General features: G+C 41.1%; 1 protein-coding gene across 1 annotated transcript; it reads right to left on the bottom strand.

The window, feature by feature from the left end:
* Positions 1–3,066: 3,066 nt before the first annotated feature.
* Positions 3,067–12,288, bottom strand: LOC124280695 (transmembrane protein 26-like). The gene is made up of 3 exons (XM_046716681.1): positions 12,074–12,288; positions 6,680–6,839; positions 3,067–4,994 (listed from the first exon to the last, which is right to left on the bottom strand). Exons 1-3 carry the CDS (start codon positions 12,286–12,288, stop codon positions 3,885–3,887), a joined length of 1,485 nt encoding a protein of 494 aa, XP_046572637.1. The 3' UTR covers positions 3,067–3,884.
* Positions 12,289–12,724: the final 436 nt, after the last annotated feature.

The raw sequence follows: 12,724 nt of genomic DNA, 5'->3' as shown, positions 1-12,724 counted from the left end.
ATTCGCCCTCCCGGTGGTACCCAGGGGTGGAAATAACTTTAAAATAGCTAGTGTACTTCGGTACAGTGGCACATGTTAAATCCCCTGGCTTGATAATTTTTCCACTATACCGACTGATTTTCTTGTTGATTTTTTACATAGCAACATAATTAACATTGAAAAGTCAACTGGACACTGCAACAGCATCATATTAAAATTTGCTTGCCCACGTCGGGCAATGGGTTATTTCCACCCCTGGTACCGATGACAAACCCATGCACAAGAACGTCTACTGTTTGTCTGAAACACAGGCAAGGGAACACAAGCAAGGGAACACAAGCAAGGGAACACAGGCAAGGGAACACATGGTATAATTCAATAATGGGGCAGTATCAGACATTATTGACTGACATGACACCACAGACCATATAATAGATTATATGATATGGTCTCTGATGATACACATTCCGAAAGCGTTCAAAGGTTGTGCTTTTGATCTGATAACCAACGTATTTGGTTAGATAACCAAGATCTTACTTCTGTAAATCATTTTTCCTTCACTCAAATAGATATTGGAGAGAGAAATGTGTTAGAAGTAGTCTACTGCCTATAAGGACGTGTGTCGCCCCTAGAAGGTAACAGTTATCCCATCAACGACTACACGTTGAAGTACACGTCAGATGAAATATGTAGCCATTGTTGAATCCAGGTCTGGATGTTAATGATACAAAATGCAATCTATTTAAAATAAACGTTTTTTAAATTTTCAGTTGACTTGAACCTGCAGCCTCCGAAGTCTCCGACAGTTCCATCGCCTTCACGGAAATATGAGACTTACGCACGGGACTACCTTGGAAGACTGTCAAGTGAATCAAAGGAACATTTTACAGCAACATCGGAGAAAAAATCGTCAACTCATTCCAAAACATACGATACGTCATGATGACGTCATTCCTAGATGCTACCTGTAAATAAATAATGATAACACGCTCTGACGGTCACCCAGTGGACGAGCGGAGATTCCGTCTTGGACGTAGTCGTCGTAATTCATGGTGCGGAGTGACGTCCATGAGCGTGCCAGAGTTGTATATGATCAAATGTGTACCCCAAGTGTTTAAGTGCATTGACGAATCAGCGCTTATATGCGCCCTCCCTGAAACATACAAATAACCCCGTCCCCACTGTATATCGACCCAGAGTATCCACGGGTGGTGGGGGAATATATACAAGTACCACCGGTGGGGTGTTACGGGTCCTACATTTAGAAGTGATGCACATAAGAAAGAAATGGGTTTTTTATGGATGTCAACTTCTTTTTTATGAGGAACACAACGTTTCTGGTTTATCATCCCTGTGTTCCTCGTGATAAAGAAGCTGACATCCATATAAAAACTCTCTTCCCTGGGGGTGTTACAGGTTCTCACTCACTCATAGTTGGGAATGACGGTTTTACATTCGCCTTAGCCAGATGATTAAGTATAGCAGGCAGTGAAGTAAAATAGTCCTGTAGCCCAAGTGCTGAGGAGATCTTCATGGGCATAGTTTGTACATCCTTGGTGAGTTTGTATCAAGTGCTGAGGAGATCTTCATGGGCATAGTTTGTACATCCTTGGTGAGTTTGTATCAAGTGCCGAGGAGATCTTCATGGGCATAGTTTGTACATCCTTGGTGAGTTTGTATCAAGTGCAATGTTGATAAATGAAGATATTCAAATCTGTTACTTTGTAAATATATTGTTATGCAAGTATATATTATTTACATATTTTTTGAAAAGTATTGTTTTCATTCCAAACAAATTCATTCTTTGGCCATTACATGGATGATGTTAAATAAACACTATTCGTTGTTTATGTATTAATGGTGGTTTACTGTATCCCCGCTGTTATCCCCAGGTTATAATTTCCTTTTTGTTTTACGCCGCACTCAGCAATATTCCAGCTATATGGCGGCGGTCTGTAAATAATCGAGTCTCGACCAGACAATGATCAGCAGCATGAGCATCGATCTATGCAACTTGGAACCGATGACATGTGTCAACCAAGTCAGCGAGCCTGACCACCCGATCCCGTTAGTCGCCTCTTACGACAAGCATGTTACCAAAGATCAATATTCTAACACGGAATGTCACGGGTTCTCTGCTAACAGGGGTGTTCATACACACTATTAACGTGACGTGTCATTGAGCAGTTGTAACTGTGTGTGCACATTGTCCATTACAGACAGGTTGTGTTTGCTGCCCCACCACAGTACGGGCAACTGTCCTGCATGTATCGATTGCTGTAAGACTCTCAATATATACTCTTCAAACAATTAACCTGAACTTTCAATTTGGAGAAGAAGTATAAGTGTTAACAAACTTTTCAAAGACAGGCATCTTATGAACGCACTACCATTTATATATATCACCACCCCTAAACACAACGCATGGAATGCACGTGCACAACGCAATAGCCCCATACACGTGCATGGGGTGTTATTATTGAGTTTGACGGATTTCAAGAAGGTCGATAATCACTGTAGACCATTAATTTTGACAATCATGTTGCATCACACAGTCGTTAGTGTGTGCTTCTAGCCGTTGTTTTTATGTTTGAAGATGAAAGTGCAAATTTCACGGCACACACCAATCAACTGTAATGAGCGATTACCATACAATCAACTATGGTCATAAGGAAGTGCAAGTGGTGATGCACTCTCAAAACATTCATTATTATCATATTAACATTGATTGACTCCGATATATCTCCCAACTGTTTCAATCGAAATCAAAAATGAAATTCCCCTACTTATTTTAAGAGTATATACTTTGATTTCGTTGAGATTTAGTACATTTTACTTCATGCGCCAATACTATTTTCCTTGCTTTGTTTAATCTAGAGTGTATTTGAAACTATGGCAAAGTTGGTTTGGGCCGTCAGTTCCGGATGTCTTGCCAAGGCATCTCACCTAACTCATCTTCTTGTCCTGGAACTAGTGCATGGCGTCGTCCGACTAGCTGATGTAACTGACCGCTTGTCCTCCTACACCGATAACTATGGTCGTTGGGGATAATATCAATCATTGGTTTGCATCACCCAGAATATTTATTTTCCTACACTAATATTCATTACAAAATGAATCGCACTCTTGATAAACACCCAGCACAAATAAGAGACTGTATTTTTTCTATTTTCCAGGTCTCTGTTGTTGAATGAAAGAATGAATATCTCACTTAGATATTTCTCATAAAGCTACATTTTTGTCGTCCTATCGGCAGAAATAGTTGTTTGTCCTTAAATCTGTTATATACTACCTTGAACTAAACATTACAGCACTGTCGAGCCTAAACAAACATGGCATGACAATACCATATTTCCAAAATGTTGGCCATATGTAAATATAGATATAGCCCTCCTCGGACATATGAAACCATAGCATGAAAAATGTCCAATCAACAGGAGTTCTTTTTATCCTATTCAATACCCATCCTTGAAGTTCAAGTGTATTATTTTGTGTTTAATCATAAACAGAAGCCTCCATCACCCGAAGAGACGTCACCAATTCCATTCCTCTTATCCGTAATGTCTGATGCCTTTCACGTGACAGTGATTTCAGGGAATGTTCTTCTTCAGTGTCGTTGCTATTGGGGCTATAGTAGTCAACGGGTTCAGGGTGTTTATAACAATCATTTGAAAATATTAAACACTGTATGATCGAGGATGTTCACAGTCTACGAATCGTATATACTTATCATGCGTAGTCCTCTGTTTCGTGGCTCATTGCAGTCAATTCATATTTCGGCATGACTGGGTTAATCCACACAAAAATGGCGAAAATTGAATTCATTCACTGTCTCTTGCTCTCTGACAAATGCAAGATGGATATTGCCATACATCTGGTCCCAAACCACCTCTCCAGAGCAAATGTCAATGTCCCTTGCCAACCATTTCCTTGGCACTCGCTTCATCCACAATCAGCAGCCTATGTTCGTTACCGCCAGTATTCACAACCACTGTTCGACATTTCCCAGTTTCATTCAGGAACGCTAGTGCTGTTGCCATCTTCCTGACATCCGCCCAATGATTTTTGTCGTCAAGAGTAAGTTTACTCTTTCCTTTTCCTGACTTGTCTTCTTTCTTCCTTTTCTTCTTCTTGGACTTTCCTTTGTCTGTGGAAGGTTCTTCGTTCAGAACTGCAGCAAAAGAGATGTCAGCTTCTTCATCCTCGACATGGCTTTCTTCAGTCATGAGGTCCATCACGTCAGTGTCCTGCGTCTGGCTGGAATCTGTGACAGAGTCTTGCCTTATCAGTGAAGATTGTCTTCTCTCAGCCAAACCGTCTGGCTTTTCAAGAGTTATATCCAAACTCATCTTCCTGGACAGCTTTGGAGTCCCTGTCATTTTCACCGATCCCGTTTTAGCCGTCGCGTCAGTGGTTTCAGTGGAATTCAAACCATCCTTAGTTATGATCAGTGTGGATTTGTCTTTCTTTTGACAGAATAAAACCAACAGGCGGTAGAACTGAAGAACAAGGACAAGAGTATTCTTGGATGTGAAGAACAGATTAGTGTAGCTCAACACACTGTATCGGAATATCAACATCATCCTCACGATCAGGAACGGGCCATCCTGAAGCACGACACTGATCATGATAGATATCACCTCGGTGGGGCAGCATGGCTTCCCTCCCAGGGAGACTGTGGAGGCTGAGCTCCCGGAGTGAAACAGGACAGGGCGCATTCGTTTTGACTTGGTGGCAGTTAGGACAAACGTGAACTGCATGAGACTGGCAGTCCACATGGACAGGATGATCATGGTAAGGATCTTGTTGTAACGGACTTCCTTCTCCTTAAAGGCTTCAAACAGCTCGATGATATCTGCAGCCATCCCGATGTACACCAGCAGGAGCTGGGAGAGTTGTTCACGGGTTATCTCCCCCTTGGGCAGCAGCCATCGTCCAATGATGAGGACAAGCAGCATCATCTGCTCCAGTATCTTGCACCAGTCGTCAGGGGCGAATATGACTGGGATACTTATCTGAAAGAAGAATAGGCAGTGGAATCCCTAAATGTAGTCACAAACATCTCTCCATCTGGACAATAACCCTGATACTTAAGTCATGGATGCATGATGGGCGAGCTGCCTAAGGCGCCGCACTAGTAAGCGAAAGGTGCCTGGATCGATCCCCACCTGTGACCGGGTGTAAAAACCTTGTAGCTAACATTACTTGCAGGCTCTTTCAGTGTTGTCACAACCCCTGGTGAGTAGCACACAACCGTGTGCACTTAAAAGAACCCACTCATCCGACGGTACGTGACACATGAATACGTGCAGATACCTAGTTGCGGGTATAGTAATGTGCAGTATCGTTGGACAAATACTGTGACTATGCGTCCCTGTTCACCCAGCTGCAAATGGGTACCTTGTGAGGATGAGACTGTGTGATAACTCGTAGCGCCTAACAGGCTGCATGAGCTGAATATTCCCCAGGCAGTTGGTTAAAGGAATGCTAGACAAAATACATCAGTTGATCAAGGGAACAAGCGCCTTGAGCATGTACTAGTTGCGTGGAGATGTGCTCTTTCTAAATATACTATCATCATACAAAAGAGTAAAAAGGTGCACCAAGTGAAGAAATGCGAATAAGTGAAGTTTGGTACAACTAATTGTCTCAAGACGTCGTTCATATGTTTAAACTGTGCCCTCAAAATTAGTGAGGCAAACATACACCCGCTACATTACAGAGACCTAATACACCCCAACGCTACGGAGATAAGATACACCCCAACGCTACGGAGATAAGATACACCCAACGTGAAGGAGATAAGATACATCCAAACGTTACGGAGATAATATACACCCAATTTAACGGAGATAAGATACATCGAAACGTTACGGAGTACGAAGATAAGATGCGCCCAAACGTTACGGAGATAAGATGCACCCAAACATTACGGAGATAAGATACACCAACTTTATGGAGATAGGATACACCCAACGTTACGGAGATGAGATGCACCCAAACGTCACGGACATAAGATACACCCCAACGTTACGGAGTATGGAGATAAGATGCATCCAAACGTTACGGAGATAAGATACACCCCAACGTTACGGAGATAAGATACACCCCAACGTTACGGACATAAGATACATCCAAACGATACAGAAATAAGATACGTTCAAACGTTACAGATATAAGATACATCCAAATGTTACGGAGATAGGATACATTCAAACGTTGCTTTGATAAGATACGCCCAACGTTACGGAGATAAGATACATGCAAACGTTACGGAGATAAGATACATCCAAACGTTGCTTTGATAAGATACACCCAACATTAAGGAGATAAATACTCCCCAACATTACGGAGATAAAATACACCCCAGCATTACGGAGATAAAATACACCTCAGCATTACGGAGATAAAATACATCCCAGCATTACGGAGATAAAATACACCCCAACATTACGGAGATAAAATACACCCCAACATTACAGAGATAAAACACACTCTCTATATTAATGAGGCAATGAACATTGCCACAAACAAGCTCACGCTACAATGTATGGAATTAATCGTACATAATGTGACCTAAAACCATTGTATTTTCAACGAAAACTACTTTTGTGATCAGTTGAGAACGAACTCGTTGGTGGAACGTCGAGGATGCCGTGTAATAACTGATCAGTGCTCTCTGTCTCGGTTCATGTCCTACCTGGCTGTTCCACACAGTAATCTTCTCGGTCCTAGAGGCGTTGACGGATGCCCTGCCCCCCGTCCTGACTGCCAGGATCCTTCTGTCCAGGAGGTTTAGCTCCAGGAACCAGATAGCAGGAACTGTTGTGGCCAGGTACAGAAGCACACTGGGACATATCCTGAAAACAGCCAATCATCAACTCGCTGTTAGATTTGTGTACTTGACACAGTTACTCCAAGTCGGCCGGTACTTCTTTATCCCTTAAGTGGGGAGCGTCAGGCAAAATGTAACAAAAAGTACAATATTGTATCGAGCTTGGGTAGTACCAAGCCGGGGATCGAATCTCCAACCTTCCGCTCTCCGAGCACACTCTTGTTCTACTTCCCGACGAGGTCATCATACGTTATAATTTACGTAACATAATATTACGTTTAGTTAAGCCAGTTGTTTTTAAAATCGACAAAACCCTTTCGGCACCCTTATGTAGTCTCTGCTACAGGCAGAGTCGATTATACCATTCAAGCTATATCATGACCATGTGAGTGAGTGAATTGGGTTTTGCGCAGTTTTTAGCAATCTTCCAGCAATATCACGGCGGGGGTCTCCAGAAACGGGCTTCCCACATTGTACACGTGTGGAATCGAAACCGGATCTTCGGCGTGAATAGCGAACGCTTTAACCACGAGGCTACCCCACCGCATCAGCTTATATATATATATAAACAAAGCATCACCCTGTATTTTTACCAATAAGTTTGGTTTGAAATGAAATTCTAAAGTCTTTCCAAATAATAACCTTTATAATTTGATAGAGCAAGCATTTAACATTTCAAAAACGAAAACATCAGTGAAATTACCATGTACTTAATTTAGGATAATTGTCTATATTTAAAACAGGTGTTTTTCTGTCCTGAAACAAGTTACCTTATTTTGAAAAGTGAAAGTAATAATTGATTTTTGTTGTTGTGTGGCCTATAAATTCGTTATTTATTGTGAATGGATGAAAGTTTGTAAACTAAGATTTTGAAAAAGTTACTGTCAAACTAAAAACAGGAAACTTTTAAAATGCAGTAAAAGGTGCTTTACAAACACAACAAACAGATTTTAGCTGTAATCATCAGTATCCGGCAAGGAGTAGTGTTTATTGATTACAATCTGAATTAGCAATCTGAAAAAGGTCTGAATCTTGGACATTCGGGTTCATCCTGATTATGCATAATTAAAGCTTACTTAAAGTGTAAATGTCATCTTGGTATATAACAGAATTGTTATTTTTAGTCAAAATTAATTTAATTGTGTAGTTTGAGCAGGAGAGGAATAGTTATTTTGGGTAAAAATTAAGACCCATCACATTTTCATCAACATATTCTTTCATAAAAAATAGAATAGGTTATGGTATTTGTAAAACTGTCAGTGGGTAAACTTCTTTAACTACAGGTTGATTAAATTGATGGCTATACCCTAACGTTTCTGCAGCATCACATCTGCTTTTCAAAATAAGGTGGTGCTTAATTAATACACGACTATATATGTATATGCGAGAACACGTGATAAGATATCACAGGTGGACACATAAGGCAAGCCTTGTCACGAACATCGCTGTATTCACAGGTCGTCCTTATCAACTAGATTAATAAATGCAACAGTACACAACGGACAACGATATTTGTTTCAAATTTGTACAAATAAATGAGGCAAGCCAATCACTATCGTGATGATAATATAATAGCGACAAAACTCCCCCCAAATCTGTGCCTGACGTTGACAGTACAATTCCAACTATATCAAGAGCTCGTGTTGATGGATCACTATCGAGCATTAGTGATGATAATATAATAGCGACAAAACTCTCCCCATATCCATTACAAATCTGTGCCTGACGTTGACAGTACAATTCCAACTATATCAAGAGCTCGTGTTGATGGATCACTATCAAGCATTAGTGATGATAATATAATAGCGACAAAAGTCTCCCCATATCCATTACAAATCTGTGCCTGACGTTGACAGTACAATTCCAACTATATCAAGAGCTCGTGTTGATGGATCACTATCGAGCATTAGTGATGATAATATAATAGCGACAAAACTCTCCCCATATCCATTACAAATCTGTGCCTGACGTTGACAGTACAATTCCAACTATATCAAGAGCTCGTGTTGATGGATCACACTCGAGCATTAGTGATGATAATATAATAGCGACAAAACTCCCCCCAAATCTGTGCCTGACGTTGACAGTACAATTCCAACTATATCAAGAGCTCGTGTTGATGGATCACTATCAAGCATTAGTGATGATAATATAATAGCGACAAAACTCCCCCCAAATCTGTGCCTGACGTTGACAGTACAATTCCAACTATATCAAGAGCTCGTGTTGATGGATCACTATCAAGCATTAGTGATGATAATATAATAGCGACAAAACTCTCCCCATATCCATTACAAATCTGTGCCTGACGTTGACAGTACAATTCCAACTATATCAAGAGCTCGTGTTGATGGATCACTATCAAGCATTAGTGATGATAATATAATAGCGACAAAACTCTCCCCATATCCATTACAAATCTGTGCCTGACGTTGACAGTACAATTCCAACTATATCAAGAGCTCGTGTTGATGGATCACTATCGAGCAGTAGTGATGATAATATAATAGCGACAAAACTCCCCCCAAATCTGTGCCTGACGTTGACAGTACAATTCCAACTATATCAAGAGCTCGTGTTGATGGATCACTATCGAGCATTAGTGATGATAATATAATAGCGACAAAACTCCCCCCAAATCTGTGCCTGACGTTGACAGTACAATTCCAACTATATCAAGAGCTCGTGTTGATGGATCACTATCGAGCATTAGTGATGATAATATAATAGCGACAAAACTCCCCCCAAATCTGTGCCTGACGTTGACAGTACAATTCCAACTATATCAAGAGCTCGTGTTGATGGATCACTACCAAGCATTAGTGATGATAATATAATAGCGACAAAACTCTCCCCATATCCATTACAAATCTGTGCCTGACGTTGACAGTACAACTCCAACTATATCAAGAGCTCGTGTTGATGGATCACTATCGAGCATTAGTGATGATACCAGGTGGTCACGATAAGCTGAATGTAGCCTAGGTATAATGGGTGAAGCCTATTTCTGGTGTCCCCCGCCGTGATGTTGCTGGAATATTGCTGCTATTGCGTAAAACTAAACTTCCTCACTGTACACAAACACACACGCACGTCCGCGCCCCAGTGGAACCCGTTTTAAACGAATGGAGGTCACATGTTCACCTTAAAAACACGGGCCTGTATGGTACACGTCCTGGCCTGTATTGGCCTGTATGGTACACGTCCTGGCCTGTATTGGCCTGTATGGTACACGTCCTGGCCTGTATTGGCCTGTATGGTGCACGTCCTGGCCTGTATTGGCCTGTATGGTGCACGTCCTGGCCTGTATTGGCCTGTATGGTACACGTCCTGGCCTGTATTGGCCTGTATGGTACACGTCCTGGCCTGTATTGGCCTGTATGGTACACGTCCTGGCCTGTATTGGCCTGTATGGTACACGTCCTGGCCTGTATTGGCCTGTATGGTACACGTCCTGGCCTGTATTGGCGTGTATGGTACACGTCCTGGCCTGTATTGGCGTGTATGGTACACGTCCTGGCCTGTATTGGCCTGTATGGTACACGTCCTGGCCTGTATTGGCCTGTATGGTACACGTCCAAGTAGGAACTGCGCCGAACATCATTTTGTCAGTGATGCGTCCATTTAAAAAATGTTTACCTTAGTACTAGGATGTTCGGTGTTAACTCAAAAGACGTGAAATGTTCATACAGAAGCCTGGAGCTGTTTGAATACTGCACGACATAAAAGGAAAGTTGACTATTGGAAAGTTGAATTTGTCAATGCGGATCTTTATCAAAACTCTGGACACTATATTTTGTTAAATGGTAGGGTAGTTGTACGCGAGTGAGACACTAAGATCTACTGTGAACAAAATCAAACAAACTCCTTAAGATAGTGTCACAGAAACCATAGCTTGTTGTATTTCAGACCCGGTGTGCTATTGTCAGTCTAGAGACAGGTTTACTTAGTGCGACAGGTTCAGCGAGTCTCAGTCTGGTGCTCGATTGTGGAGTACCAAATTCTAGATTGTATAATGGTGTATTAGGGATTCTGGAACTGTTAGTAATACAAAACTTGTTCTCACATTTGCACTTGCGCATTGGTGACAAGTTTTCTACTCGACTTCAGTAGACTTAACCCTAATAACTGTCTTCTTTATGTCGAATCTTACAAGTTACGGATAAAAGTTTCATTATGAGGTTTTTTTGCCAGTATTTATTACGCATGTATCACTTTAGTTGTCTCTTTATGCATGGGGGAAGCGACGCGCCCCTACCCTTTCATAGCTTACTGAACAAAATCCAACTTGAATACGCAGAGAGGTAAATCAATGAGAAACATATCCATGTAACAATTAATGATGATTAGAAACATATTTCATGAAACTGAGAAGAGAATCAATTTTATATATTAAACAGACAGATTGATAACACTTCAGAGATAGTACTTCCATTCAAACTACTAACTGTAGAACCCAAAGATATTCTCAGTCATTTTTACCGAGCGCGATTATGTCGTGGAATTCATTGCCCGATGGAGCTGTAAACGCTATTTCCGTGAGGCAGTTTAAAACCATGATAAATCCAACAGAAACTGACAACTACTTCGATTTAAATCTTGGGACTAGATTTTGTCAAATCATCCATTGTCGCCTCAAGCTCGGCTGTAGTGATCTGAACGCAGACAGATAGTGTTCATGTGGTCATTATAACGAAGACGTCATTCACTACCTTTTTACATGTCGGAACTATCAAAATTTAAGAACAACGGTGTATTTTTATATTCAAGGATACGATGTGAAAACTACCTTATACGGTAACGGCGCATTGGATAACTCAACAAATTGTGACATTCTAAACTCATTACACCAGTTCATTTCTAAAAGTAAGCGCTTCCAGTGATTATCACCTCTACATATACATGTATATTCAACGCAAGACAAGATTTATATTACTAGTACTTGATTTTCTGCGGCAGCTCTTTTCGTTGCTAGGCTCAACCAACACCATAACCAAATATTTATTATTCAATCATTTTTCTGAGTGTAATTTTGTTTCAGTAGTATTCTTTTCTTGTCGGACTATTTCAAATATGTATGCAGCTATATTGGAACCTTGAACTGGAGCGGCGTTTATATAAGCCACTTGGCTTGTTCGCCTATCCAGGTTTCTGTATTGACGGAATAAAAATATGTTTAAACCATAACACTTCAAAACAGCCTCGAGGGATACTTAACACACCAGGGTGGTATTAAAAGAGAAGTAAATAACATCATACCATTTCCACTCTCTGCCCTTCTTTTTCTTCAATGTAAAAACTCCTTCCAGAATGAGCAGCGGGAGCGAGCCTGTGAGACACCAGTAGAGAGGGTCTCCCTTCATCACCACCACTCTCCAGATGCACACAAACCCATGGGCAGCGAACAGGCACCTGCTGGTGACCGCCTTCACGATACCTATTGCTGTCATTGCTTTCTTCAGACACCTCTTCATCATGAATAGATGTTCCTTCGTCTCCCCCTTGTCCTCAATGTTTAAACAGGCTTCAATGAAGGTTTCAACAGGTTTCAAATTTCAAGCAAGTGCGGAACGGCGAAGCAAGCGATTTAAATGTATTTTTATGACAATTCCACAACGGGAAACGACCATGGCCATTCCACGACTGCTAGATCAAATATATATCGTTCAAAATTAGACCTAGTTAGAATGAACATCCAAATTCAACATTTGGTCCTCGTTGCGTTTTACCCATGGTTTCCTGGGGTATAATTTTAATCACATCAACTTAGAAAGAATTATCCAAACGAAGATCACATCAAATGCCAAGGATTCCTTCCAGTACATTTCAGACTCAGGAAACTGTTGTGTACTTCCAAACTGAAGGTCAAGTGAAAAAAAAAGAAATTTCATTCTCACCCCATTCCAACAG

This window comes from Haliotis rubra, unplaced genomic scaffold (genome assembly GCF_003918875.1).
Source record: "Haliotis rubra isolate DU_JTF1 unplaced genomic scaffold, ASM391887v1 Scf271, whole genome shotgun sequence".
NCBI classification, from domain to species: Eukaryota; Metazoa; Mollusca; class Gastropoda; order Lepetellida; family Haliotidae; genus Haliotis; species Haliotis rubra.
This window is presented reverse-complemented; position numbering and strand designations above follow the sequence as displayed.